At 38.3% G+C, this 25,072-nt stretch overlaps 1 protein-coding gene across 1 annotated transcript in view; it reads left to right on the top strand.

Moving 5' to 3' along the window:
* The window catches only part of CNTNAP2 (contactin associated protein 2), a 1,232,776-nt gene that overhangs the window by 365,382 nt on the left and 842,322 nt on the right, over window positions 1–25,072 (top strand). Inside the window, exon 2 of the mRNA XM_069811947.1 lies at window positions 15,233–15,343. Coding sequence (XP_069668048.1) covers window positions 15,233–15,343 — 111 coding nt within the window. The remainder of the gene's footprint in view (window positions 1–15,232; window positions 15,344–25,072) is intronic.

The following is a 25,072-nucleotide window of genomic DNA, read 5'->3' as shown; positions in this document are numbered from 1 at the left end:
TAGTTTTAGTTTTTGTTTCAAGCTTTTTGGTGATCTTTACCCAGAGTAATTCTGGATAAGTAGTAGTGAAGTAATCTACTCATCTGTAGAAGGACAAGGCACAGTGTCTACAGGTTATTTGAGGTTTGATGAAATCGTTCAAATCTTGTTAGAGGCCTAAATCTAAATACGAGACTGTCTTACTGTAAAGCAGCATTATCGCTGCGTGTATGGTGACTGACAACACAGCATGTTTAAATTTCCCAGCACACTATTGAATATGCAGATGTGAAGATAAGTAATAATGCTTTTATGCAAGTATGTTGTTGCTGGTGATGCATATATCCCAGGAAGAGCAATTTAAAATGAATGTAGAATAATGTGTGAATTCATGATAGTTGTCTTACTATTAAAAGTTCACGTTACAAGTAGCTTGCCGTAGAAATGAATAGTGAATCCTCCAATTCAGCCACTGGTTTCAGCAAATGGTGCTGGATCCTGGATTTGCAGCCCCAGCTCAAACGTGTGAAGAACTGCTGTCTAGCGTAGGCAAGTAAAAGATTTCCCTGGCTTCCCTGAGGTGTCTGTCCTCTCCTGACATACAGCTATTCAGGCAGCTCCTCTGTGCTTGTTAGAGGGGGACTGAGCTAAGCTCAAGCCTCGTCAGTGTTCTTTGCTTACTAAAAGGACAGCATAATTAGGTTCCTTTGGTATCTTCTCATTTCTTTTATGGAGGAGGAATGCTGTCTGCATACCACATTTCGTTCCAGTGGGACCCCAAGAGGCTCTGCGAAGGATAGAGGAAAGCTAGACCTTCACAGCTTTGTTCTGGGTGTGAATACCATACTGAAGACAGGGAGTTAAAACTTGAAGTAGAAAGCTGACTGCGTAGAATTCATTTTACAAATTAATTTGGTGTTCTTTAGATGCCCTCAAATAGGTCTGTAAAAAACATTTAATGCTTTCACATTGCGTTTAGTCAACATTATTGGCATGAACTTGCGTGGTGTCTCTGACAAGCAATGTAAAGTCAGCTTTCTGAGATTTGATTGTGAAGCAGTGCGGTGGGTTGACCCTGGCCAGCTGCCACACACCCCCACCCAGGGGCTCCCTCACTCCCCTCCTCAGTGGGACAGGGGAGAAAATAAGATGAAGCAGCTTGTGGGTCAAGGTAAAGACAGGGAGATCACTTGCCAATTACCTCATGGGCAAAACAGATTTGGCTTGGGGGAAATGAATTTAATTTACTGCCAATTAAAATAGAGTTGGATGGTGCAAAACAAATGCAAAAAACCCAAAACACCTTCCCCCTGACCTCAACCCCTTTTTTTCCCAGGCTCACCTTCGGTCCTTCATTCCGGACTCCTTTACCTGACCCCGCTCCGGCAGGAGGGGTGCCGGGGAAGGGGGGCTGCGGTCAGTCCGTGCTAGGTCCTCCCTCCTCAGGCTGCTCCCCTGGCCCAGCGGGGCCTCTCCCCAGGCCGCAGCTCCCTCAGGAGATGGATGTCCACCTGCTCCGGGGGCGGCTGGAGCCCCCTCCTCCCGCTCTCCCCTCGGGGCTCGCAGGGCTGTTTCTCGCCCTCTTCCCCTCACCGCCGGGCACCGTTTTGCCAGTGTTTTGCTGGCCACAGAGCCCACCGGCCAAGACCTGGGCATCTGTAGCCGGTACAACTGGAAAGTCCTATGGATGCTGCTGCACCACTGTATGTATGTATGTATACAGGCTTTCCTATGTATTTACAACAGCCATCCGTCTCTTTGAACATAATGGGAATTCATGATCCAGACAAAGGTAGTAAACTGTAATGTCTGGAACTTAATATTCAGATATCTGATTAAAATTAGAGGGAATGGGCTATAATTATGTCACCTTCATTTCTCACATATGCTAATTTAGCTGTGCTGTTTTCCTTGGTTGACATGTTAAACATGTAGTAATAATAAGGTTTTACCAAGCATAATTACCAAGTACTCTTGGCCCTAAAAATGCCTCAGTAGTACCCGTGCATGATAATGAGGATACAATAATAGACAATGCTATTGTCAACACCATTTGCATTTGATAATTAGAAAAACCCAACAATTTATATTCAAAAAATGCTACATGAACAGCAGGATAAGCTGGCCAGCTAAGGCTGTTGTAAAACATATTGGCTTGGATTTTCATAGCGCATTAAAATAAGGAAGGTCTGGTAATTTAAATCAGTGAGAGAAATGCAATGAGGTATCCTACCTAAAAATCTGTCTTACAAAACCATATATATATAGCATCCTCCCAGCCAGCTTTTAAGACAGTGAATTATATTACTATTCTCTTTAATAAGTGTTTCTAAATCAAGAGTTTCTGATGAGACAAAAAGTAAATGTGAAAAAGGAAACTGCTCTTGGGCCATTGTAATGACATTTGTTATTTAGAAAGTGGAGGGGAAAAAAAAAAAAAAAAAGTCTTTGGGAGTATATGAAGTTACCTGGAGTTGTTATAACTAGCCTTCACAGCAAAAGGCAACAATGATACACAAACCCTCTGCTTGATTAAGCCCTTTTAATATTGTTTTTGATTCCCATTAAGTTCAGAACTGGGTTTCCTACTTGGTGTTGTGTTCTGCTCTGTTTCTAACAGGAGCTTTCCTCCTCTCGTCACAGTAATGCACCAGACAAGAATGAATAAGGCATAAGCTGTTTTACGGTGAATGGCAAAACTGATTTGTTTGAGGATGCTTAGTTCCTTCCAAAAGCAGAAGAATTTTGCCTGGGGCAATGGAAAGACTGAATGTAGTAGTAGTGCAGCACCATCCTTCTTCCACCCTTTTTCTTCAGCCTCTACTAGTATGACAAAACCATTAAGATCTGAATCAGCAATACTGATTAACGCAGGCAATGTCCTTTGACTTGCAGCTTACAGTCTGGTCAGAAATTATTTTTCAGTTAAGTAGCTCTTTGGAAATGTTGATACAGTCTGTTTGTTTTGTACAGGAGAATACAAACACATTTTTGATTTGGGGGGAAGAAGCAAAATTTATTTAGTCACACTATACTTTTTGTATTTTAGGGACCTGTTCTCTTGTACATCTCCTGTGATGTTCTTAGGAAGCCTATGAGAGAAGGTTTTTCTGACAGTAGTAGTGCTTCAAGGAGGGAATACAATCAGAAAGTCTAAACTAAGATGAGAGTGGAGCATTCTACGAAACAGAATATTGTTTTGAAACAGCTTCTATGGCTGTTGTGTTTATCTTGATGTTTTATTTAATGTCATGACTTCCTCAGGTACTTTGTGAAATATTAGTGGATGTTGTTGTGTCTTTTTGATTGGACATCACCCTATTAATAGAAAATTTTCCTTGAAAATGAAAGAGCAAGTACCAAATAAGAATCAGAACACATGGTAACTTGCTTTGTAAAATTCAACCTCCAGCTGAATCCCGTGTGTCATTTACCAATGGGACAGATGGGAAATAATTAAGAATAAATTAATATAATTCCTTCTTCTAAATAAAATCTGAGTTATTACAAAATTTGGATATTTATTTTTCTGATCAAGTGCACAAGCCATGGCACTTAACCACACTTAAAATTGTTTGAATTCAGTGTCTGGTTGTGCAATTGTTTGATATTGCTTCTTGTGTTCATGCTGAGGATTAATGAAGGCTGGCATTGGCTTTCCTTGGATTGGAATTTCATTCCCTTTAAAAAAGAACGTAGAAGGACCTGCAACACTCCAAATCTGTATCTCCTCACAATAATGAAAAAACTACCATAGACTTTTTTCTTTTCCCTCCTGCTAAGATTTTACTGTCTCCAGTGAATGTAGAACTAACAGCTGGAGTTTGGGCACACCACATTTTATAGAATTAAAAACTGGCTGGCATCTCAAAACCAGAGGTCGCTCTTTTGACTGATACTTCTGGCTTTAGCTATCCTCAGTTAGAAAAGAGTCAACCTATCATTCATACGGATATTTAAAAATGTTTGCTGTTTCCTTCTGAGGATATTAAATGACTTAGTTTAAAAATTAAATTTACTTCCAAGTTTTACTCCTTCTAGAAAACTAGGAATCCAAGCAGATTGACAAGGAGTTTGCTTGGGGTGTTGGTTGCCCTGCTCTGTGTCAGCAATGGGAGTCCTATAAATACTTAACAACTGTGAGTCAAATACTCTCATCTTTCTAACTTGCAAGTCTATCATAAAGAAAAATGTTCTGTTCAGCTTCAGAATACAAATTTATGCAAATTTTGATCTGTTCTTATCATAGAGGTGTGATACTTCCTTTAGTCTCTAGGGAAATAAATAAAGATTCTATCTTTAGTAATTAAATGCTAGGCACTTTCAGGCCTTGGGGAATAAGGTAAAACGTATCCATAAAATGTGTATTCTGTGAAGCTACTGCCCTAAACTGACTTGTTCCTTGTGCTGTTGCTCCAGTGTGTTTAAGGATGCCAAATGCTTACTGAAATCAACTCGCAGATTTTGTACTGGCATATGAAAACATTTGTTAGCCTGCTCTGATTGACTTATTGTTTCTTCAAGGTATTAGTGTAAGAGATTTGGGCCTTTATTGTCAAAATTCACAGCCATGTTACATAATTGGTTTGAGTTTCCCAGTACATATAACAGGCCTCTCAGAATACTGCATCTCACAGGTTACGTCTAACACAACTTGCTCTTTTCAATCTACAATACAGAGATAAATTCAGAAATCTAACCTATGTTCACACCTTCCTGTTATCCAATGTTCCTTAATTTCGTTTTGTTGTTGTTGTTGTTTTTCCTTTCCTTTCCACAGTTATATTCATCAAAATTTGTGTAAGATTTTGATCATAAAAACCAAAAAAGATATCAGCAAATTCTGGAAGCCTGTCTTCTGTTTCGGGGAAATCAAATCAAGACTAACATGATCTTAAAAGTATGTCATATATACGCTAGATTAATGCAACCGTAAGGAGAAAGATCAAAAGTATTTCTTCTTTCACCTGTTAAAATATCTTTTCAGGAACATTTTGTTGATAATTTGGTGAAATCAACAAATTATGACAGTTTAATTTATATGGTCACTTGATACTTCTTTGGAAACATGGGAGAGACCTCTCTTTAACAAAAGTTTGCAAAGAGTAATCAGAGCTAATCCTCCCGTGCTTCAGTGATAGGAATTGACAAAGCACACCTTTTATACTTATTTTGAGGGGAAGAAAAAAGCTTCAAGTAGAAGAAAGAAACCAAGGTTAGACCTTATTTGTCTTTCCCTCTCAGGAAAAAAAAATTATCTGTCAGTATAATACAGTTTAATTCATAGATCACACACCTTTTGGTTTTTGCATCTATCATCACTTTTAACAGTAGGCAACTGATAAACAGCCGACTAATAGCTTCCTGCTATAAATATGACATATCTGTTTTCTCCAAAGGGGAGATGAAAATAAACAACAGTTCACAAACATGGAATTAATAATGCCTTCGGAAAAAAAAAAAAAATCAGTTTAGGCTTAAGTGATGTTTACTTTCTGCTGTGCAAATTGAGAAACAATTCTCGGTTGCATTTTGCATACCCTGTTAATTTCTATTTTTTTTTCACGTAACCAAATGTGGAATGTGCTTTATGTGCTTCGTGGTATTAAATATTTTGTCTGTCTGGTAGGAGCAGAGTTTCCTCCCTAGCCATTATAGGGAAAGGGTAGTTTTCTATGATAAAAGGTATTCAGGCAGGAATCTGCAGCTTTTGCTCTGAGAACTTTATTATGAGACTTCTGTTGAGCATCTTAACCAATCTGTAAGTGGGTAGATAAAAATATTTTATTATCTCTTATGAGGTTAACTTCCTTAATTTTGTGAAACGATTTGATATCCATAGTGGTAGGTTCCATATACCAAGTTTAAAATACCTTTATTCTTTACCTGTGTTATATTGTTTTGAGAGCTAATATTTGGCTTTCTGTGGGCATGCTTTTATATTCAAGTGCCCAGCAATTTTAAAATCCCTCACTGGCTTTTTTGATCTTGCTTAAATTAGGTTAAACCTGGAATAACAGCTCTGAATTCAGAAGATTTATGTTGATATGAAACTGCTAAAACTAAAGGGACCGTTAAAATAAGTATGCATTGTGAGGAGAAAATTGTTTTGTTCTCATTAAAGATAAAAGCTTAATTTTAGAGATGGAAACCTGCTAAAGTGATGCTGAAAAGTTAAACTGACTGGCAAAAATGTTATTCGGGACACTGGTTATCATGCATTATCGTCTTATCCCTGGGTCCCAAAAAACAAACAAATCAAATCAACAAAAAAAACCAAAACCCCAAACCCCCACACTAAACAAACAAAGATACTTGTTGATATAAGATTGACTTAGGAAGAACATAAGCTAGGTGATTGGCAAATGTATTTTAAGCTAAATGAGACTTGACAAGATAAATTGTGAAGATTTTCAGCATTCTCTTCCCTCCTCCAGCCTTGTGGGTTCCTCTGCCCTTTACTCTAAAACTTTTTATGCATCATGACTCCAGGCTTCTTCATACTTTATTCAAATAGGCACCAGTCTGTGAAAAATGATACCTACCTGCAAAGACACTTAAGAAGGAGCTTTGTTCACTGTAACATGCTCCAAAAAATTCAGGTATTTCTAGGAGTGAAAAGGTGAAGAAATTTATTTACATGTCAGAAGAGGAGGCATCTGAGGATTGAATATGCAAAAATACAAAAATATTTATGAATTTTACTTTGCATATAGTTGATAGTCTATTATTGCTTATGTGCTAAGGACAGTTTAATGAAATCCCAAGTGTACAACCAGACTGTCTGACTTCCGATTATTCCAGATGTAATTGACCTGAGTATTTTTTAAAACTGAGCAAATAAGATGGCAGGTTTCTCATACAACTTTTCCAGTTGCATAGGGTGCAAAGCAGTTTATAAATTTGTTCATAAAAGACACAGCGCGATGGCATGAACATTTGCCAAATTCTCAATGGACTGTCAAATGCTCTGCAGACTCTAAAGTAAACCAAAAGCAATCCAGAGTTGTTTTTGTTTCAAAGTGGTGTAAAAATGTCCTCTGTCTACTCTTTTTCAGTAAAAAAACCCAAATCACAACCTAAAACCAACCATCCAAAACTCTGCAAAAACCTTACTGTAGATGTAACTTAGAGACAATAAAAAGAATGTATTTATTTTTAAATCATTCAAAATTGAATGCTACTAAATAATAAAGTAAGACATAAGTTTAATTTTAAGGACCCATGTTCTTTCCAAATGTAAAATATTGAAGAAAAAATACATTTTTGTAAATTCAGAATTTAAAATATTGACACTTTCCTAAAAAATTGAAGTGTACAAATTTTGGGTGAAGTTTTCTATTTTTCCTTTATGAAATGTTAAAATTTTTATAAATCTGAATTTTAAGAGGCTGCTTTGTACACATTTATACTTGTAATGATTCCAAACTGAATAATTTAGTTAAAAAATAAATCCTAATCTCTCTGGCTAAATTGTAGATCATAGTAATTAATGAAATTTACTTTAAACCTTTTTTCATTTTCAGTAGTTAAAGACAGAAGTATGGAGAGTACTGTGGAACATGTTGTATGCCATTTGATGAAAGGCAGTGCAGCCAGAAATGTCTGATAGTAGTCATATAATACTTTGCACATTTGTGCTATTGTTATGACATTACCATTTCCAATGTTTCCCAGGAGTGCTTACAAATATTTATTAATAAATCCGCAAAACGAGAAAGTTTTCTTATTTATTAGTAACCCAGTCCTTGGATGAAATACAGCACTCATTTGTAGGAGTCAAAACATGTAGCCATATCATGGCCTTTGGGATTAATAAGGCTTTGGCTACTCTGAAAACTAGTCAATAGGTATCAGAAACAAAGTTCAGGTAAAAAGACACTTTGGAAAATCTTGTAAAGTATTATCTGTCTTTGGGCATCCAAATGCATTTTTAGAAATGTGGCCCTGGTGGCGCATCCAGTGTTGCCCAAAGGCTAATTCCTGAATCGGAACCAGAACAAAGCAACAGGCCTGACTGCCTATGCTCTGCTGTGAGCAGAGGAACAGCCATAAGAAACATTACATGAGGCTTGTTCCTTTCTTTACAGAGATCTATAGAAAGGCTTGAAATAAACCTCAGAACGAGTAACCTTGAGCAGTAGGGGTTGTGTGGAGACCACTAAATTCATGTAATTTATGGCTTCACCTTGGAGGGGGAAAAATAGCTGCTATGTTTTCTCCTTTTCAGCAGCAGCCATCCTTTTGAGCAACAATGTGTTATCTCTATTGATGGTATGCAACTTGAAGTGGAATATGAAACATCCCAGGTGATCAATATGAGCTGCTCTAATCTTTTAGATTATAACTGAGCTCCAGAGGTACTTACAAGAAGAGCTTCAGTTACACTTGAACTCATTTGCTCATGAAACTGAATGTGAATTTGGCTCCCTAGCAGTCTGTCAAGACTGTCCTGTGGAATGTCAGTCATGTGGGGAAGCTGCAGACTTCTGCAATATGGAAAGAGCACTATGCTCACAAGAGGACAGTGGGAAAAAACAGATCAAAGCAACGGAGGCCAGTAGAAATAGCAAACAAGAAACCAAATGAGGCTTATGTAAGCCTTGCATTGAATTTCTGACATGCAAATTGGAATAGTAACTGGGAAAGTAGCTGTTGTGCGTGCAGAGTATTACCCTGTTTGCACAGGTGGAGTGTGCACAGCTCTGTTGTGGCTTAAGTTATTTAAAAAGTGGGTTGGTTTTCATTACCCTTCTAATGTAAGCATGGTACAAAAGGAGTCCCACCTGAGACAGTAGGTGGGACAGAAGAGTAAAAAAAAAAAGAAACTTTCACTCTACCACTTATCATCCCTATCTGGTTGATAAAGTGGTTCAAGAAACTTGCTGGGGACTAAGGTTAGCTTTTTATCTTTAAAAAAGGAAAAAAAAAAAAGTAACAGTTTATGGTGGATTTCTTTAAATTATCTCCCACAGTCAAGAAAAACACAACAGAACATACATAAGGCAAAAGGTCATTGAACCGCCCCAAATGTACCAAATGCTGATACATTTGGCAAATACACCTGACAGGCAAGTATTTCCTTTCCCCATAAGAGAAGGTCTTCTTTGATAAGCTTTTTACTGATTTCTTGCTGACTTAAGAACTTGGAGCATGAGGTGTACCCTGTCTGGCATTTGCCAGCCATTATCGTCAATATTTATTGTTTTCATTAGTGGCCCTTCTAAGGACTAAGGAAGGGGCTTCTCCAGCAGTGCTCCTGTCACACATGATGAGAGGTTTAGCTATAGGTTTATCATACTGAGCAACAGGCTTGTGACACAGGGCCAAGGTTGCTTTTCTTGTCATTGAAATTGAACCTGTGATAGGCTGTCCTCAATAACACTTCCTTCGAAGTTTAATTTTTTTTTTTTTTTTTAGAGGGGTTACCGTTGACCATGAACTGCTTTGTAGCATCTCCTGCTTTTCGGTTAGCATTGCTTTAAAAGTTCATTTGAAAGAGTGCATAAAATGTTCTAGCAACTTATGCTTATTTATTCCTACTCTTTGGGGGGGGACAGTCTTGTGAATTAAACACGGTGGATTCTAGCATTCATTTCATATTCTAAAATCTGTCTATGCAACATGAAAAGTAAGGCTGTCTCAGCATACTAATAACGCTGCAATCCAAAACAGCCGCATTAATATTCCCATTGGTTGTCATTGGAGATATGCCAATTCCCATACGTATTTATCCATGTTCCAGAGTGCCCTTGCAATCTCATGACTGCTTTTCAGAAGTGCTTGGTGGCTTATTCTTTCTCCTCAGCATGCTACAGAGAAATCGCTCTACATATTCAAATTGGAGGAGAAAATTGCATTTAGGATAACTAGCATTTAGCACACAGTACAAATTAAACCCAGATGATATAATTCTCTCCCTTGCTCCCCAACATTTACATTAGAATTCATATTTTAAAACAGGAGTCTTTTGCATTACAAGTAAAGATTAAAAGTTGCTTTAAACTTTTTTTCCTTGCACTTGACAGGCATTTTTGTATAATCAATGAGTGGAATATACTGATAATAGTTAAGATTTCAGGGTTGGTATTGTAAATGTTCTGTTTGTATGGTCAAAATATTGTGTAAAAGAGAAATGGTTAAGACTTTTTTTTTTGGTCAGAAAGCCCTGGCTTTGTATATTTCTTGGCTGAGATGGTTTTTTTAATACTACTTCAGATTGACTCATCTGTTTCATGTTCTGCTACTGATTAATTGTGGCTATTTTGGACTCCGAACACAATATTGATATTGCAGCCATTTGCCTTTTTGCATCTAAGTTGATCAGCTTTCAAGTTCTTAATTTCTGGCATACACATATGGGGCTTTCTTTAGTAAAGTTGTTATTGGCAGCATGTTTATGTCTCAGAGCTAGTATCCTACAGGAAAATTATGATAATGGATTATAATTTGATAGGAAATCTCGACTGAAGATTTTGAAGAAGGAGGGGTGAATCTGTGGGTTTTGGGTTTGGTATTTTTTTTTAAACATCTGTTCCTCAGTGCACACTGGACCATAATGATGGAAAAGCCTTTGTTCTTCAAAAGCATTCTTAGTAGGTCACCATCACTTATTTCTGATGACTGCTATTTCTCAGTATCCAAATATTTTTTCTTTTTCAGAAGCACCTTACACATCTTAGCTCTCTTTTTGCTTTGCTGACAGAATCTTCGCAAGAGCTTCTGTGAGATGCTCTAAAGCAGCTTCAAATTATTAATAAAACCCACCTGTGACTATAAATGCATACTGTTCTCATTTCTTAACACTTCTAAATGTCTAGTTCTTTGTATGCATTCTAACCTACTGCTAGATACAAATGTCAAGAAGATGAACTGCAGATTGTCTTTTTCATCTGCTTGGACTGCTTTGATAAGATATGTCAGCAACTTTACAGGTGAGCTGTTTATTGGTCAAGATGCTAAGCATTTGAACAGACTTCTGTGAAGTGAAGCATCTAGGTTTTTTACTTTGCTTTGCCCACTAAAAATCACTGAAATCACTGGTATAGCAAGGATTAAGCTTCAACAGCCTCTGGGACTGATAAATCAAGAGTTTGTGTGTATATGGTCTGCTTTGTGCTACAATCGAGGCCTGTCCCTTCAAATAGTCTGGTCGCTATTCCCCAGGTAGTTTACGGACTAAGTAGCAATTAAAGCAATTGCAGGTGAAGTAGAAGACAGCTGGTTTTAGTCTATCCAGCATGATGGGTAGACTATATAAATAAACTATAAACAGACTGTGAAACAGGAAAGGGCAGGTATCCTTTCCTTGTTTTGTTGAGTGCGAACAGCAGAATATATGAGAGGCTGCATTTGGTAGGACAAAAGATCTATCTCACTTGGTATCTGGTTTCCAATAGCCAGGTGCCTGAGAAAGCATGTAAGAACAGAGCAAGTGCATAGCAGTCCTTCCCTTTCCTAGTCTTTAGTCTTGAGGAATTTGAAGCTTGTGGATTGCAGACGTTTTCCATTTGTATTTAATGACAATAGGTGACCTTTTTTCCATTGATCTAATTATTTGAACCTCAAGGAAACTTGTTTCTGATGGACATATACTGTAATTTCCCTCTGAATAGGAAAGTCAGAGTAGTAAATGTCATCATACCTATGACAAAGTTATCGGTTCTTTCTATCTGAACAGAATGGAGTGGAGTGGAAGTGTGGTTTTGCTTCAGGAAGTTAACATTTAAATGGACCTAAGCTGGCTTGGATGTTAATACATCACTGAGATAAATGGTATGGAGGAGAGTTTATTTCTTTGCTGCTACGACGCTGGCAGGAGAGTGTGCTCTGTAATTGATTAACAGGGCACAGTACATTGACTTATATGGGGAAAGCTATTATATCTCAGTAACAGGAAGGTATATATGATTCTGGTTTTAGTAAGTAAAAAATTGGATTCTGTAGGAAATAACTAAAACTGCTGAAAGAACCAAAGGTTCCCAAGGATTTTTTTTCTCTTAAATCTGTGGCATAACAGCATTTCATGTTATGAAGGAAGTTTAAATAGTGCAATATATTTAGTGGAACTTTCACACAGGGCTAGAAATATTAGCTTATGTAAGCAGTCTTTTAACTTTTCTTCTGTTGGACCTAAAGTCATGAGTTATTGATGAGGTTAATACCTTTTTAAACTTATATTAATCTGAAGTATAGTCCTTCCCTGTAATTTATACACATTTATGGTGAATTTCCTATATTTTGAAGCCTAAATGAGCAGGCGGATTGGGGTGTGTGTGTTTGTTTTTTAAATAATGAGAAAGTGAGGTATTTTTGGTTTTATTCTTCAGGTTATTAGTTGGTGTCCCAAAACAGGCAGAGGAAGCAAATGCAGTTCTAAACAACAGTGAAGGAAAACTATATCAACTCTGTTTTTTCTACTCCTCCCTACCGCTGCTGCCCCCCAGTATTGGTGATTCCAACCAAACTAGGAAAGCAGAGGTTCAGATTCAATACTTCAAAAGCACATAAACACCACTCATGACTGTCAGTAAAAAATGTGACCATAGTGGCTAATACAGAATGATACTCCCTGTGGGATTTTTTTTTTTACTATGTCAAGCTTCTTTGTCTTGCTCTTTTGAATCCAAGAGGATGGGTTAGTGAAGCAGAGAGACAAGGCTGGCCATACAGGATGATGATGATTTAGAAGCTAGTACTCTTTCCAGACAAGTTTTTTCCATATTTCCTTTTGCGTAGCTTCACCAATAGTAGCACCAGGAGATTTTTGCAATAGCTACTGGGATCAGTAAAAGAATGTAAGTTCTGATGAGCTTCTAATATTTGGAGAGTTTTTTTTCAGCTGTGGTGTTGTTTCTGAACAGATTGTCTAAAACCCAGGGCGGGGGGGGGGGGGGGGTGGTGTTGCAGAAATTAGGATTTTGCTCACATTTTATCCCTTTTTAAAAGTTTTTTTTGTTCTGATTTAGGACACCTCTTTTGTTTCACAAGTTCTTTTAGAATATTGTTACCAGTAGCCTCCCATTATATATAGTAATTAATCAAATTGCATAAGTAGCAAATATTTTTGTAGCTAAATCTTTCTATTCCTAATATTCTTCCATAAAGATGCATGTTTTTCTCCCCACTACCGCCCCCCCCCAGTATGAAACTATGGATGGGGGAAAAATCTTATAAACCTAACAATTTGTTTTAAAAAATATACTAAAAAAACCTCCAGGAAACTAAACAAAGGTACATGTTCAACCTTAGCTGTCGTTATTCATAAGAGTTTTTTTTCCTTAACAGTAAATATCATGTAAGATAGACATAAGAAAAAGCTATAGAGAGATTTTGTTATGAATTTTTTAAATATTTCTGATTATGTGGTGTTCTGCTTTTAAATGTTTCATTCCATTTTTACCTAGACAACAGAATTAATGACAAATGACTTCAAATATATAGCTAGGTAACACTAATGATGAACTGGCAGTTTGCTGGCAGTCTTTAAGTTGAAAACCTGTTTTTATGAACTACCAAAAATACACTATAAATGAATACATGAGAAAAACTTTGTCAAGTAACTCTGTCTTTCCGTGCTTGGCACCCAGGATCTTAAAATGCAAGCCTTTGCTCCCTGCGGTACCCCTGCTGCCAGGGGGAGGTCCTGTGCAACGCTGGTGTGCTGCTTGGGTGGTGTGATGTGAGTGAGCACCAGGCGTCGTACCCATCTGGCTGCAGGCTTCTGACCAAATGTGCTGTGTGGCTGCAGCCAAAGCAGGGGGAGGAGAGGAATCGATCCTTCTGTTTTGTGGTATAAACAATGATAATGCTTAAACCCATTTATCTTCCCTTGTCAAAATTCCATCATTAAATAGTGTGGTAGTGAACTTTAAAGTAATTGGAATTGTCCTTTAATTCAGTGCAAAGCAGTTGCCCTTTACTCTTACCTGTGCTTTTATGCTGGTATGAATTTTGTTTTCTCCCTTAAAAAACTCTCGGAGATCTGTGAAGGAAACTTATTATTTTGTTAAATGCCAAAGTACTGATTCATGAACGAATGTTTTTCTGTATTTCTGTGCTTCAGTTTCTATTGCTGTGAAAGTCATTTTATTTTTCATTACACGAGACTGGAAATTTTAAGAGACCTGCATTATAAATGACTTGATTCACTCACAATCCTTTTTTTCCCCTTAAAGCTCCTCTTTTGAGTGTAGGATTAATTCAGTCTCCAAGTGTGATCCGGTCTGACCAAATCACCATTTTATAATTGTACCAAAATGGTGGTGTGGCTGAGCATTAAATATGCTGCTTACCAGGAGTGGTCTAATAATGCTTTCTAGATACATAAATTGAGGGTGTTTCCACTTGCAGCAGAGCCTGTGTTGCAGTGCATGTATTTAAAAAGATTAGTCAAGCAGATTGGTGTAGGTTATGGTTTTTTTAGGTTGTACCTGAAATGTAAAGGAGTAATTTAACCTACATATTTCAGCCATCTGTTGAAATAACTGAGGAAAAACTAGAACAAAGGCAGTACATTAACTATTGAAGTATTTGAGAAGTCAAAAGCCAATTCTCTTCATTCTAATTTACATAACTTCATACCACAGCAGGAGATTTGTTTTAAACTTTTTTCTTTATTAGAAAGGCAAAGATTCTGATTTTTTTTTCATCTTAGATGCTAATACCAAGTTAATCTTCTTTATACTGAGTAAAATAGAAGTGAAGTACTCAAATGGATTATAGAGATTATATTTTTTTAAAAAAAGATTATTTTGTTAATTTTTTTCAGTAAATCTGTAATATGTGATAATTCATAGGCATTTATTAATATACCCTAATTTATTTTCTTTTTAAAAATATCAGGTTGTTAGCGCTTCTATTACAGAACTGAAAGTTTGTATCTTATCTACTTCTTATAAAGCTTTCATGATTAATACTTTTCTTCAGCACTTTGTTTTCATGTCACCAAAGCCATTCCAGATGTATCAGGGCAGGCTTTTTTTGTTCATTTGTAGTAACCCTAAAGAGAGTGGTGGCCCATGGTTAGGCATTACCATTACCTAATTTTTCTCTTTGAAGTCTTTATTTTTCATGTAGACGTGTGTGCCTCTTGGGTTTTTTGTGGGTTTTCTTGTGGGTTTTGGGGAGGGTTTTTTGTTTCTTTGGTTTTTGTTGGGTTTGTTTGGTTTTTTTTTTACTGAAATGTTGGGATTCCAATTAATATGTGTGAATAATTAACAGTAAAAAGTGAATCTGTTTTCTTGTGTTTCAGAAAAGTGTGATGAACCTCTGGTCTCAGCATTACCACACTCCTCCTTCAGCAGTTCATCATCTATGACAAGCAGCTATGTGCCAGGGTATGCCAAGTTAAACAAGAGAGGAGGTAAGGGGCTCTCTCTACCTTAACGTTCAGATATTTCAAGAAAAAACAATGAATGATACTTTTAATAAGAAAATGCTTTTTACATAAAATAGTATTGGTTATGTTTGTTTTAACAAAGTTTTAGCTGTCTGACAGACCATTTTTGTAAACAGAATGAATTTCTGTTTCATTGTATATGACAGTAACTGCACTCCTTTGCACCACAGGGAGACGTACGCTACTAATAACATGTAGCAGCATGGGCCAAATACCTAATGTCAATGGAGTCATACGGTACAGTTGTATAATTGACTTCAGTTAAAAGGACATACCTGTGTTCATTGGGTAAATGAACATTTGCAAGGTCATGGTTGTTGGAGCAAAACTGAACAGCTTTGATGTGCTTTGTTGATTATAACTTGTTTCCCACCTTAGCAACGACTGCTGTCATTCATTTTTTTCTAGCACAACAGGAGCTTTGCCTTTTGCATGTATTTCTGTAATGCAATGAGGTGTTGTTCAGAAGTAACAAAGCCATCTCAACTTTGGTGGTTGGAAGAATAGGTGTGTAAGTTGAATGGTCTACCTGGTCTAGTTATATCCTTAAGGCTAGGCAAATTTATTTTACAGTCTGAACACAAGTCTTTACCTTCACCCATAACAATTGTCATAGCTTTCCTTGACATTTCTAGATGTCTATATATATATATATATACACACCATTTTGATATCAATCTCTAAATTAATTTCACGGGAATTATACATTTAAACATGAAACTTTAGATTAACAGAAAACTAGTATTCTGAATACTACTGATTTTATATTTTTCTAAATAGTATCAATCTAAAAGTCCTAAAATCTAAAGCTTCACTGATTCTTGTGAATCAATAGCAAAATTTTATCTTCCTTCCAAAATACATGTAAAGAGTATAATGAATTGACTTAATGAACCTAGAATTTAGAAATACTTTCACTGTAGGGATGAAGAAGAGAGAGCAAGTGACTGTAATGCCTCAGTCTTCTAAATCCTGAAGATCTATAATAATTGCAAAACACCAGACTTGTAGAAGTTTGGCTTATTTGCACTGCTGCTTTATTTTTCCTGCTTCTGCAGGAATTAGTTGCTCCTGTCTGGATACCATATTCTGCCTTCTAAAAAAACCAAAAATCATTGAAACAAAAGTGACAATCTTTTGTCTTTGGGTGTTTGTAAACCAAATCTGAAATATTATCAAAGGGTGGAACACTTTTAAGATTAAAGGCTGAATTTGTTGCATTGAAATTATAGCCTAGGCTGCCTATGTTCTCCACCAATTTTTTATACTACTGTTTGTGCAGCTTCCAAGCAAAAAAAGCCGCAACCTTATGAGCAAAGCCACGAATTTACTCTTAGCCTAATTGTAATCTTGATCAAAGAATAATTATTGGCCTAACTATTATTACAAAAAAAGAAGGAAAGAAAAGAAAAAATACTGTTAGGGAGAAAAGTCTCAATAATAAGACAGACTATGTACACATACTTCCTTGTGTCTATCCCTTTCCCTGGTGTTATGCTCCTGCTGTCACAGCTCCTCTGAGTCTTATGGTGGATGGCTCTAGCTGGGGTGGGGCTATGGTGCGTTGTCAGTGTCCCAGACACTTTGGTGGGAGGAGGATGCAGATGGATGAGTTAAGACCTGCTGGTCAAACTAAAGGGCAAGAAGGAAATGCACAGACAGTGGAAGCAAGGACAGGACAGGTATCCTGGGAAGAGTATAGGGACACTGCCCAGTTGTGTAGGCATGGGGTCAGGAAGGCCGGAGCTGAACTTGGCAAGGGACACAAAGAATAAGAAGGGCTTCTACAGGTATGACAGTCAGAAAAGGAAAGGTAAACAAAGTGTACCCCCGATGAACATGACTGGCAAACTAGTAACAACAGATGAGGAAAAGGCTGAGGTACTCAACTGTTTTGCCTCAGTCTTCACTGGCAGTCTCCCTTCCCGCACCTCTCGAGTGGTTGGACCTCAAAGCAGGGCCTGGGGGAGCAATGTCCCTCCTACTGTAAGAGAAGATCAGGTTCGTGACCACCTGATGAACGTGAACACACATAAGTCTATGGGACCTGACAAGATGTGTCCCAGAGTCCTGAGGGAACTGGCTGATGTAGTTGCCAGGCCACTCTCCATGACACCTGAAAAGTCATGGCAGTCAGGTGAAGTCCATGGTGGCTGGAAAAAGGGAAACATTGCACCCATTTTTAAAACAGTAGAAAGGAGGACCCTAGGAACTACCAACCTGTCAGCCTCACCTCTGTGGCTGGGAAGATCATGGAACAGATAGTCCTAGAAGCTATGTTAGGGCACATGGAGGACAAGGAGATGATTCGAGACAGCCAGCATGGTTTCACCAGGGGCAAGTCTTGCCTCACCAACCTAGCGGCCTTCTACAATAGAGTGACTACATCACTGGACAAGGGAAATGCTACAGATGTCATCTATCTGGACTCCTGTAAGGCCTTTGGCATGGTCCTCCACAACATCCTTCTCTCTAAACTGGAGAGGTATGGATTTGATGGGTAGACTATTCGGTAGATAAGGAATTGATTGGATGGTCACATCCAGAGAGTAGTGGTCAACGGCTCAATGTCCAGATGATCAGTGATGAGTAGTGTCCCTCAGGGGTCTGTGTTGGGACCAGTACGGTTTAATATCTTCATCAATGACATAGTGGGATTGAGTGCACCCTCAGCAAATTTGCAGATGACACCAAGCTGAGTGGTGTGTTTAACACACCTGAGGGGTGGGATGCCATTTGGAGGGACCTGGACAATCTGGAGAAGTGGGCCCATGGGAACCTCATGAGGTTCAACAAGGCCAAGTGCAAGGTCCTGCACCTGGGTCAGGGCAATCCCCAGTATCAATACAGGCTGGGAGATGAAGGAATTGAGAGCAGCCCTGCTGAGAAGGACCTGGGTACTGGTGGATGAAATATTGGATATGGGCTGGCAACATGTGTTTGCAGCCCAGAAAGCCAGCCATATCCTGAGCTGCATCAAAAGAAGCATGGCCAGCAGGTTGAGGGAGGTGATTCTGCCCCTCTACTTTGCTCTTGTAAGACCCCACCTGGAGTACTGCATCCAGCTCTGGAGTCCTCAGTTACAGGAAAGACATGGACCTGTTGGAGTGGGTCCAGGGGAGGGCCACAAGAATGATCAGAGGGCTGGAACATCCCTCTCCTATGAGGACAGGCTGAAAGAGTTGGGGTTGTTCAGCCTGGAGAAGAGAAGGCTCTGGGGAGAACTTATTGCAGCCTTTCAGTACTTAAAGGGGGCTTTTGAGAAAGATGGGGATGGACTTCTTAGTAGGGCCTCTTGTGATAGGACAAGGTGTAATGGCTTTAAACTAAAAGAGGGTAGATTCAGACTAGATAGAAGGAAGGAAATTTTTTTACAATGAGGGTGGTGAAACACTGGACCAGGTGGCCCAGAGAGGTGGTAGATGACCCTTCTCTGGATGTGTTCAAGGTCGGGTTGGATAGGGCTATGAGCAACCTGATGTAGTTGAAGATGTCCCTTCTTATTGCAGGGGGGGTTAACTAGATGACCTTTAAAGGTCCCTTCCAATCCAAACTATTCTATGATTCTATGTCAATGACAACATTGACATGGTAGGATTTGTTTGAGGTAAATTGTATGTCTTTTTAGGGAATAGGGTGAGGGGAGCTGCGCAATCAAGGGGGCGAAGCTGTAGACATGGGAGACCCTGGGGCAGGTGGTGCCCTGGCTGCTGGGGCACCATCCCTTGTCCACAAGCAGGATGAGCAGTGCTGGTGGGACCAGCAGGTTCTGCCAGTTATCTGGAGATTGTCACGCAGGAAGGGATGAGCCAGGTCTGATGTAAAGCCAGGAAGCAAAATCCATAAGTGGGGAAGTACATGGGATGGGGCTGGGCATGGATACACCTATAATGTGGCTGAGGTAGAGCCTGGGTGTTGAAATGGGGCCCCCAGGCTCACAGGCAGGGTGAGTGGATCCCCTGCTGGGTAGGGCAATTTTGGCCTCAGGGCCCTGACATTGATCTTGGTTTATTAGTCTGCAACTCCATATGTCTGAATTCTTTGCATGTGTGTGTTTTACACATGTAGGATTCTTGTTCTTCAATCTCTTTTTCTCTTGGTTTTTGTTCTCTAAAATCAGTCTTAGCCACCTCCCAAGGTTGCTTTCTTTTAATGACTAGTAATTGACCTGATGAGTTGCTTATAGCACTGCTCCCTCTGGTACCACCCTGTGCCTGTATTTTCAATACCTCTACTATCATCCCATGATTGTAGTCCTCTACACTACATTTTTATTCTGCAGTAACAGTTTGTTCTCTGCAGAATATCGACTTTAGGTACAGAAATATATCAAAATTGTTATACTGATAGTCACTAGCCCATGCAATCACAAAGCTAAGTTAAAGGTAAAACAGATTAGGCTATGTTACCTGGTTGTTAGAGAATTGCTATTACAACTAAACGAGCTAAACAGAAGGCGAAGTCTAGCTTAGAGAAAATACAACTGACAAGCTTTAGTCCTGCAGCCCTGCAGAGTTGATGCAAAGCCTGTGGCCTGACAGGAGCATTGGCAATTTTTTTGGCTTTAGGCCTGCAGACCAGTGGATAACACTGTTTATTGCTCCAGAAATTTAGAAGACTTCTGAGTGAGAATAAATGATGTTTTATGCTGGTTTCGGGATTTTACTTCTGTGTTGCCTTTATTTTGTTACATGCCTTTTAGTAATTCTCATTCTTTCTGTTGCACTATGTCTGAACATAGATTTTGATAGGCTGTTGTGTCCCTTAATTTGTGTTTTCAACTGTTAATTGTCCAGATGAAAGAAGTTAAGGAATGGTTCAATTGTAAAACATTGCTCATCATTTAGGTTGAATTCTGCTTTATCTGATCACAGTTATGTTCATATGCATTCTATTCCCTGTTCTAAAATAGAAAAAAATCACTAGAATCACTTTAACAAAATAAAGCTTTGCATCAGCTTGGTGGGCAGGATCTTCAAATTGATTTTAGATGACTATTTCTCCTTTTAGTTTACTAGACTACTTATTCTATTGTAAGTGAAAGGCAAATCAGACATTTGGAATTTAATTTTTTTCCTTTAATTATATTTACCCTCCCGTTTCTTACTCTTATAATCACTACAGTGAAGTTTCTTTTAATGATGTTTCTTTAGCAATATGGATCTACAGTGCTGTTATTAATCAAACATTTGCTTAATTTCCTCTGTCAAAAGGTCATTTGAAATTTAGTTGCATCTCTTTGCTTAAATTGCAACTTCTTTAGACTGTTGTCATCCATCTCTTAATACCTATGAAGCCTAGTATACATACTTTTCAAAGCTGAAGCTTCGATATGTACATTACCTAATTTTGCTTTCCCAGTTCTAGTGCCAGTAAAAGCACTGCAGAATTCAGGAATATGTTTAACATGTGAACTCGGCCTTCGCTGTGTTTACCCTTCTGCTTCTACAAATGATAGAAAATAGCTCAGTTTTAACGCTGAGCTATTTTACAACGTCATGGAATTACAGATATTGCTAAGCAAACCAGTAATAAGGGAATCCACTTTTTTTTTTCTCCACAGAGTCATTATCAGCTAATAGGTTCCCAAATCAAATGTGCTATTTAAACCACACTGTGCTCAAGTCATTAAATGGAAAAAACTGCCCCTCGTCTAGCCCCAGACCCTTTAAATTAATGAAATGTGCATTTGAAAATTCTAGTCTCCAACCCAATTATATTTTTCTTTGCCGTTTTCATGGCACTTCACTCTAGACTGGCAAAACACTTTAGCAGATTAGATAGTATATTTTATTCTATTGATTAAGACACTGATTTACTGAACAGTCACATCATGTTATTAAGAAGGTTGCAGTTGTGACTGTAGTTGTTCTGGTTCAATTTCCTGTTAAAAATATTGCAACTGGAAGGATGCACATCAAAGAGTTTAAATTTTTCAGTGGTTTTTAGAAGGCTTCAAAAGCAGAAACATCCATGAATTTATTCCTAATGTTTGATATCACTTTGTTTACAAATCCTGTAACTAGTGATCTAGGCAAACAGAACTAAAACTTCATGGAATGGCATTGATCTGGAAACTGAGCCTCCAGGGTATTTTGCTATGTCAGTATGTGAGAATGTTTTACATTTTCCACAGCTGTCTACTCAGAGCCCTGTAAGCCTTCACTGATTTATGGATTAGTACATGTCGTGGTTTAACCCCAGCTGGCAAGTAAGCACCATGCAGCCACTTGCTCACTCCCCCCCCGGTGAGATGGGGGAGAGAATTGGAAGAGTAAAAGTGAGAAAACTCATGGGCTGAGATAAAGACAGTTTAATAAGTAAAGCAAAAGCCACATGCACAAGCAGAGCAAAACAAGGAATTCATTCACCACTTCCCATTGGCAAGCAGATGTTCAACCGTCTCCAGGAAAGCAGGGCTCCATCAAGCGTAATGGTTACTTGGGAAGACAAACACCATCACTCTGAACGTCCACCCTTTCTTTCTTCTTCCCCCAGCTTTATATGCTGAGCATGATGTCATATGGTCTGGGACATCCCTTGGGTCAGCTGGGGTCAGCTGTCCCAGCTGTGTCCCCTCCCAACTGCTTGTGCCCCCCCAGCCTGCTCACTGGTGGTGGGGGGTGAGAAGCAGAAAAGGCCTTGACGCTGTGCAAGCCCTGCTCAGCAATAACTGAAACATCTCTGTGTTATCAACACTGTTTTCAGCACAAATCCAAACCATAGCCCCATACTAGCTAGTATGAAGAAAATTAACTCTTATCACAGCCAAAACCAGCACAGTACATACAGTTACTTGAAAGGAGAAGCAGATTTGATGGACAGAGTATAACTTGATTAGAAAAGTTAGCTTCTCCAAATCCTTTTACTTGGTGCTTCATACTCTTCTGCATTGCCCCTTGTTCTTGTTCCAATCCTCATTTCTTGTTAGGGTAAGCAAAGGGAAGTATCCTGAGCTTTTTGGGGGGAAAAACAGAGTTATTTTTAATTAGCGGAAAAACTGCTGATTGTAGAAACAAATATTCAGTGGTTACCTGCAGGTGTCTCAATCTCTTGCAAATGCATACCAAAATGTACTAAAATCTGAAGTCCCAATTTCTATGTCAGTGAGTAAGAGTCTTTGATTTATATAATTGTTACAACTGTGAATCTGTGTTTCCACAATCAAAAAGAGCCAGAGTCTTGGGGGTACAATGCATGTATGCATTTTACACCATCTCGCTTTCACTGATCCCCAAAGCACCCCAACTGTCTCATGGGCTGCCTTCCCTCTTCTGCCTTTCTGGGCGCTTTCAATCATAGCAGCTGTGAAAAAGAAGTAAATGCTTTCATTTAATTATCATGGAAAGAGTTAGGGAACAGGAAGGCCCCAGAAAACTTAGACTTTTTTTGTCCTCTCTTTGCGAACAAAAGAAGGTGGTTCCTCTGCTATACTACTACTTAACAACACATTTCACTGGAATTAGTGCTGTGTGAAGCAATTCGTGCTATACCTGTCAGCCTGCAAAGAAATGGGGTGAAGAACCTTTGAAATGTAAGATGTGGCAAAACTTATGTGAAGACTGGAATGGTGCAATGAATTGCATAGTGAAAGTAGGTTTGGGGAAGGTAGAGCGTGGTGACTCCTGACTTCTGTTAAAGGCTCCTAAGCAAAAGCTTGGATTTAAAAAGCTAAATGGCACTGAATTAGCAACTGTTCAGATAGAGGTCGCTGTAGTCAGAGTCTATCAAAGAATCCTTTTGAAAGTAAGATGATTTTTCATTTTAAACAACTAAGTCTTAGTGCTATACAGTATTGCAGTAATTTTTTGTATTTTTTTAATTATAAAAATTACTAGCATGTTGTTCAGTGCCAATATAACAAAGGTACAGACTATCTTTGAAATGTCTGTAGTTTGTATGAGAAAACAAAGCACCACAGAAGAGGAGAAATGCACGTGGCTTTTCTTTTTTGTTCCTGTCGCTATCACTTTTATCTGAATATGTGCAAACATTGTTAATTCTTTAAATACTATAAAATCCTAAAACTTTTTACTTTGGATACACTTGTTAAAAAATATTTTGAATATTCTCTCACCTATCAGCTCACATTCTATACTTAACATAAACCAAACATTTCTAAGTGTATTAAATGATCCAGTGTAATATTTGGAGAAATATAAGAACGTGTTACCTTTGAAAAAAATATTTAATTTTCCTTTTCAAAATGACTGACACAGGAGTCATTCACACTGGCCCATAAATATGTGCCATTAAGTTAACAGCCCTGTAACACATTTTAACTGAAATCTAGTTAGTACACTAGCTAAAAAGATTTCAGACTTCCTTCCGTTTTTGTCATACCTGTTGTTCTGCAAAAGTAGTCCGTATTGCTACCACCTTACTAACTAAAGTGACATCAGAGGAAAGGAGAGTTTTCAATTAGCTCATTCTAGAGCTTTTTAAAAATCTATCTACAGTAGCTTTTGCATATGTGATGTCAAGGTTATAAGGTCTAACATCTTATGACCTGCCATCAGTAGAATCAATGGACTGTATCACATCATAAGGAGGATTCTTAGCACACTTTGATATAATGCATTATCAATCTTCCTTTTAATGGTTCCCAAGCTATTGGACCTTACACTTCTCACTAGTACAAGAATTAATGCTGCCCATCGTCCACCTCATACCATTTTAATTTAGGGAAGAAATTCTACATTATTTCAACATAATGTAATGTTATATAATATAATTGGAAGCCGCTTGAAACTGAGCAGAGTCTCAGAACTTCAGAAATAATCCCAGCAGACAGTGAAAGTATGAAGGTCATAATGAATCTTTGGATGTATGGAAATTATCTTTTGCACAGTGGAATAAAGAAGAAGAAATTTGGTATCCAGGGCTCTCTTTCAAGTCTAGTATTAGGGAGGAATCTGAATCTGCCAACAAAATTGATAATGGAATATGAGGGGAAGTTTCTGTCGGACAGTTGATGTTCAAAAAGTAGTCCTTTCATCACCGCTGTGTAACTCCTGTCTAGGCTTTCATGTTGCTTTTTAATCAGGGTGCTGACATTGACTTGTTTTCGGAATTATTGATCTGTCTATAAAACAAGCATCAGAAAATTTAAGTGTTGGCATAGGTGTAATTGAGACAGTATGTTTTTTCTCAGTGGAGTTTTAAATTTTGGCTTCTGTGTGGAAGCTGCAAGAACTTATCTATTATAGGATATGTTGCTTTTATTCCCCAAATCATTCTCAGTGAGTCAATCAGATCTGTTCTGCAACAGCTCTATCAATATAAAAAAATGCTTGTGGGAGTCTCGCCTTAGATACCACTGGGTGTCACCAGGGGATACCTGGCCTAGGCTCTTTTTAGCATGGCTATTAAAACCTCCAATACCATAACCAATATCACTACTTCTCCAGTTCCTTATTACTTTTCTATAATGGGATACAAGAAAGATTTTATGTAGTTTTCCTTTTGACAAAGTGAATGTAAAAGTGATGGTTAGCATTGGCCCGGATTCTGTGAGCTGTGTGGGTTTGTCCCTTCACGGGACTTGCCAAGAATTTAGTTTGGGTGCGAATCTCAAGGTAAGAAGGTGCTCTCTTTACATTAACATTGTCCAAATAGAGACAGTAGGGAGCTAGAGTGCAGTAATTAGCACGCTGTAGATCATCACCTTAAATACTGCAATTTCCTTGTGTT

This window comes from Haliaeetus albicilla, chromosome 2 (genome assembly GCF_947461875.1).
Source record: "Haliaeetus albicilla chromosome 2, bHalAlb1.1, whole genome shotgun sequence".
NCBI classification, from domain to species: Eukaryota; Metazoa; Chordata; class Aves; order Accipitriformes; family Accipitridae; genus Haliaeetus; species Haliaeetus albicilla.
Note: the sequence above shows the minus strand (reverse complement) of the source record. Positions and strands in the feature narration are given on the sequence as shown.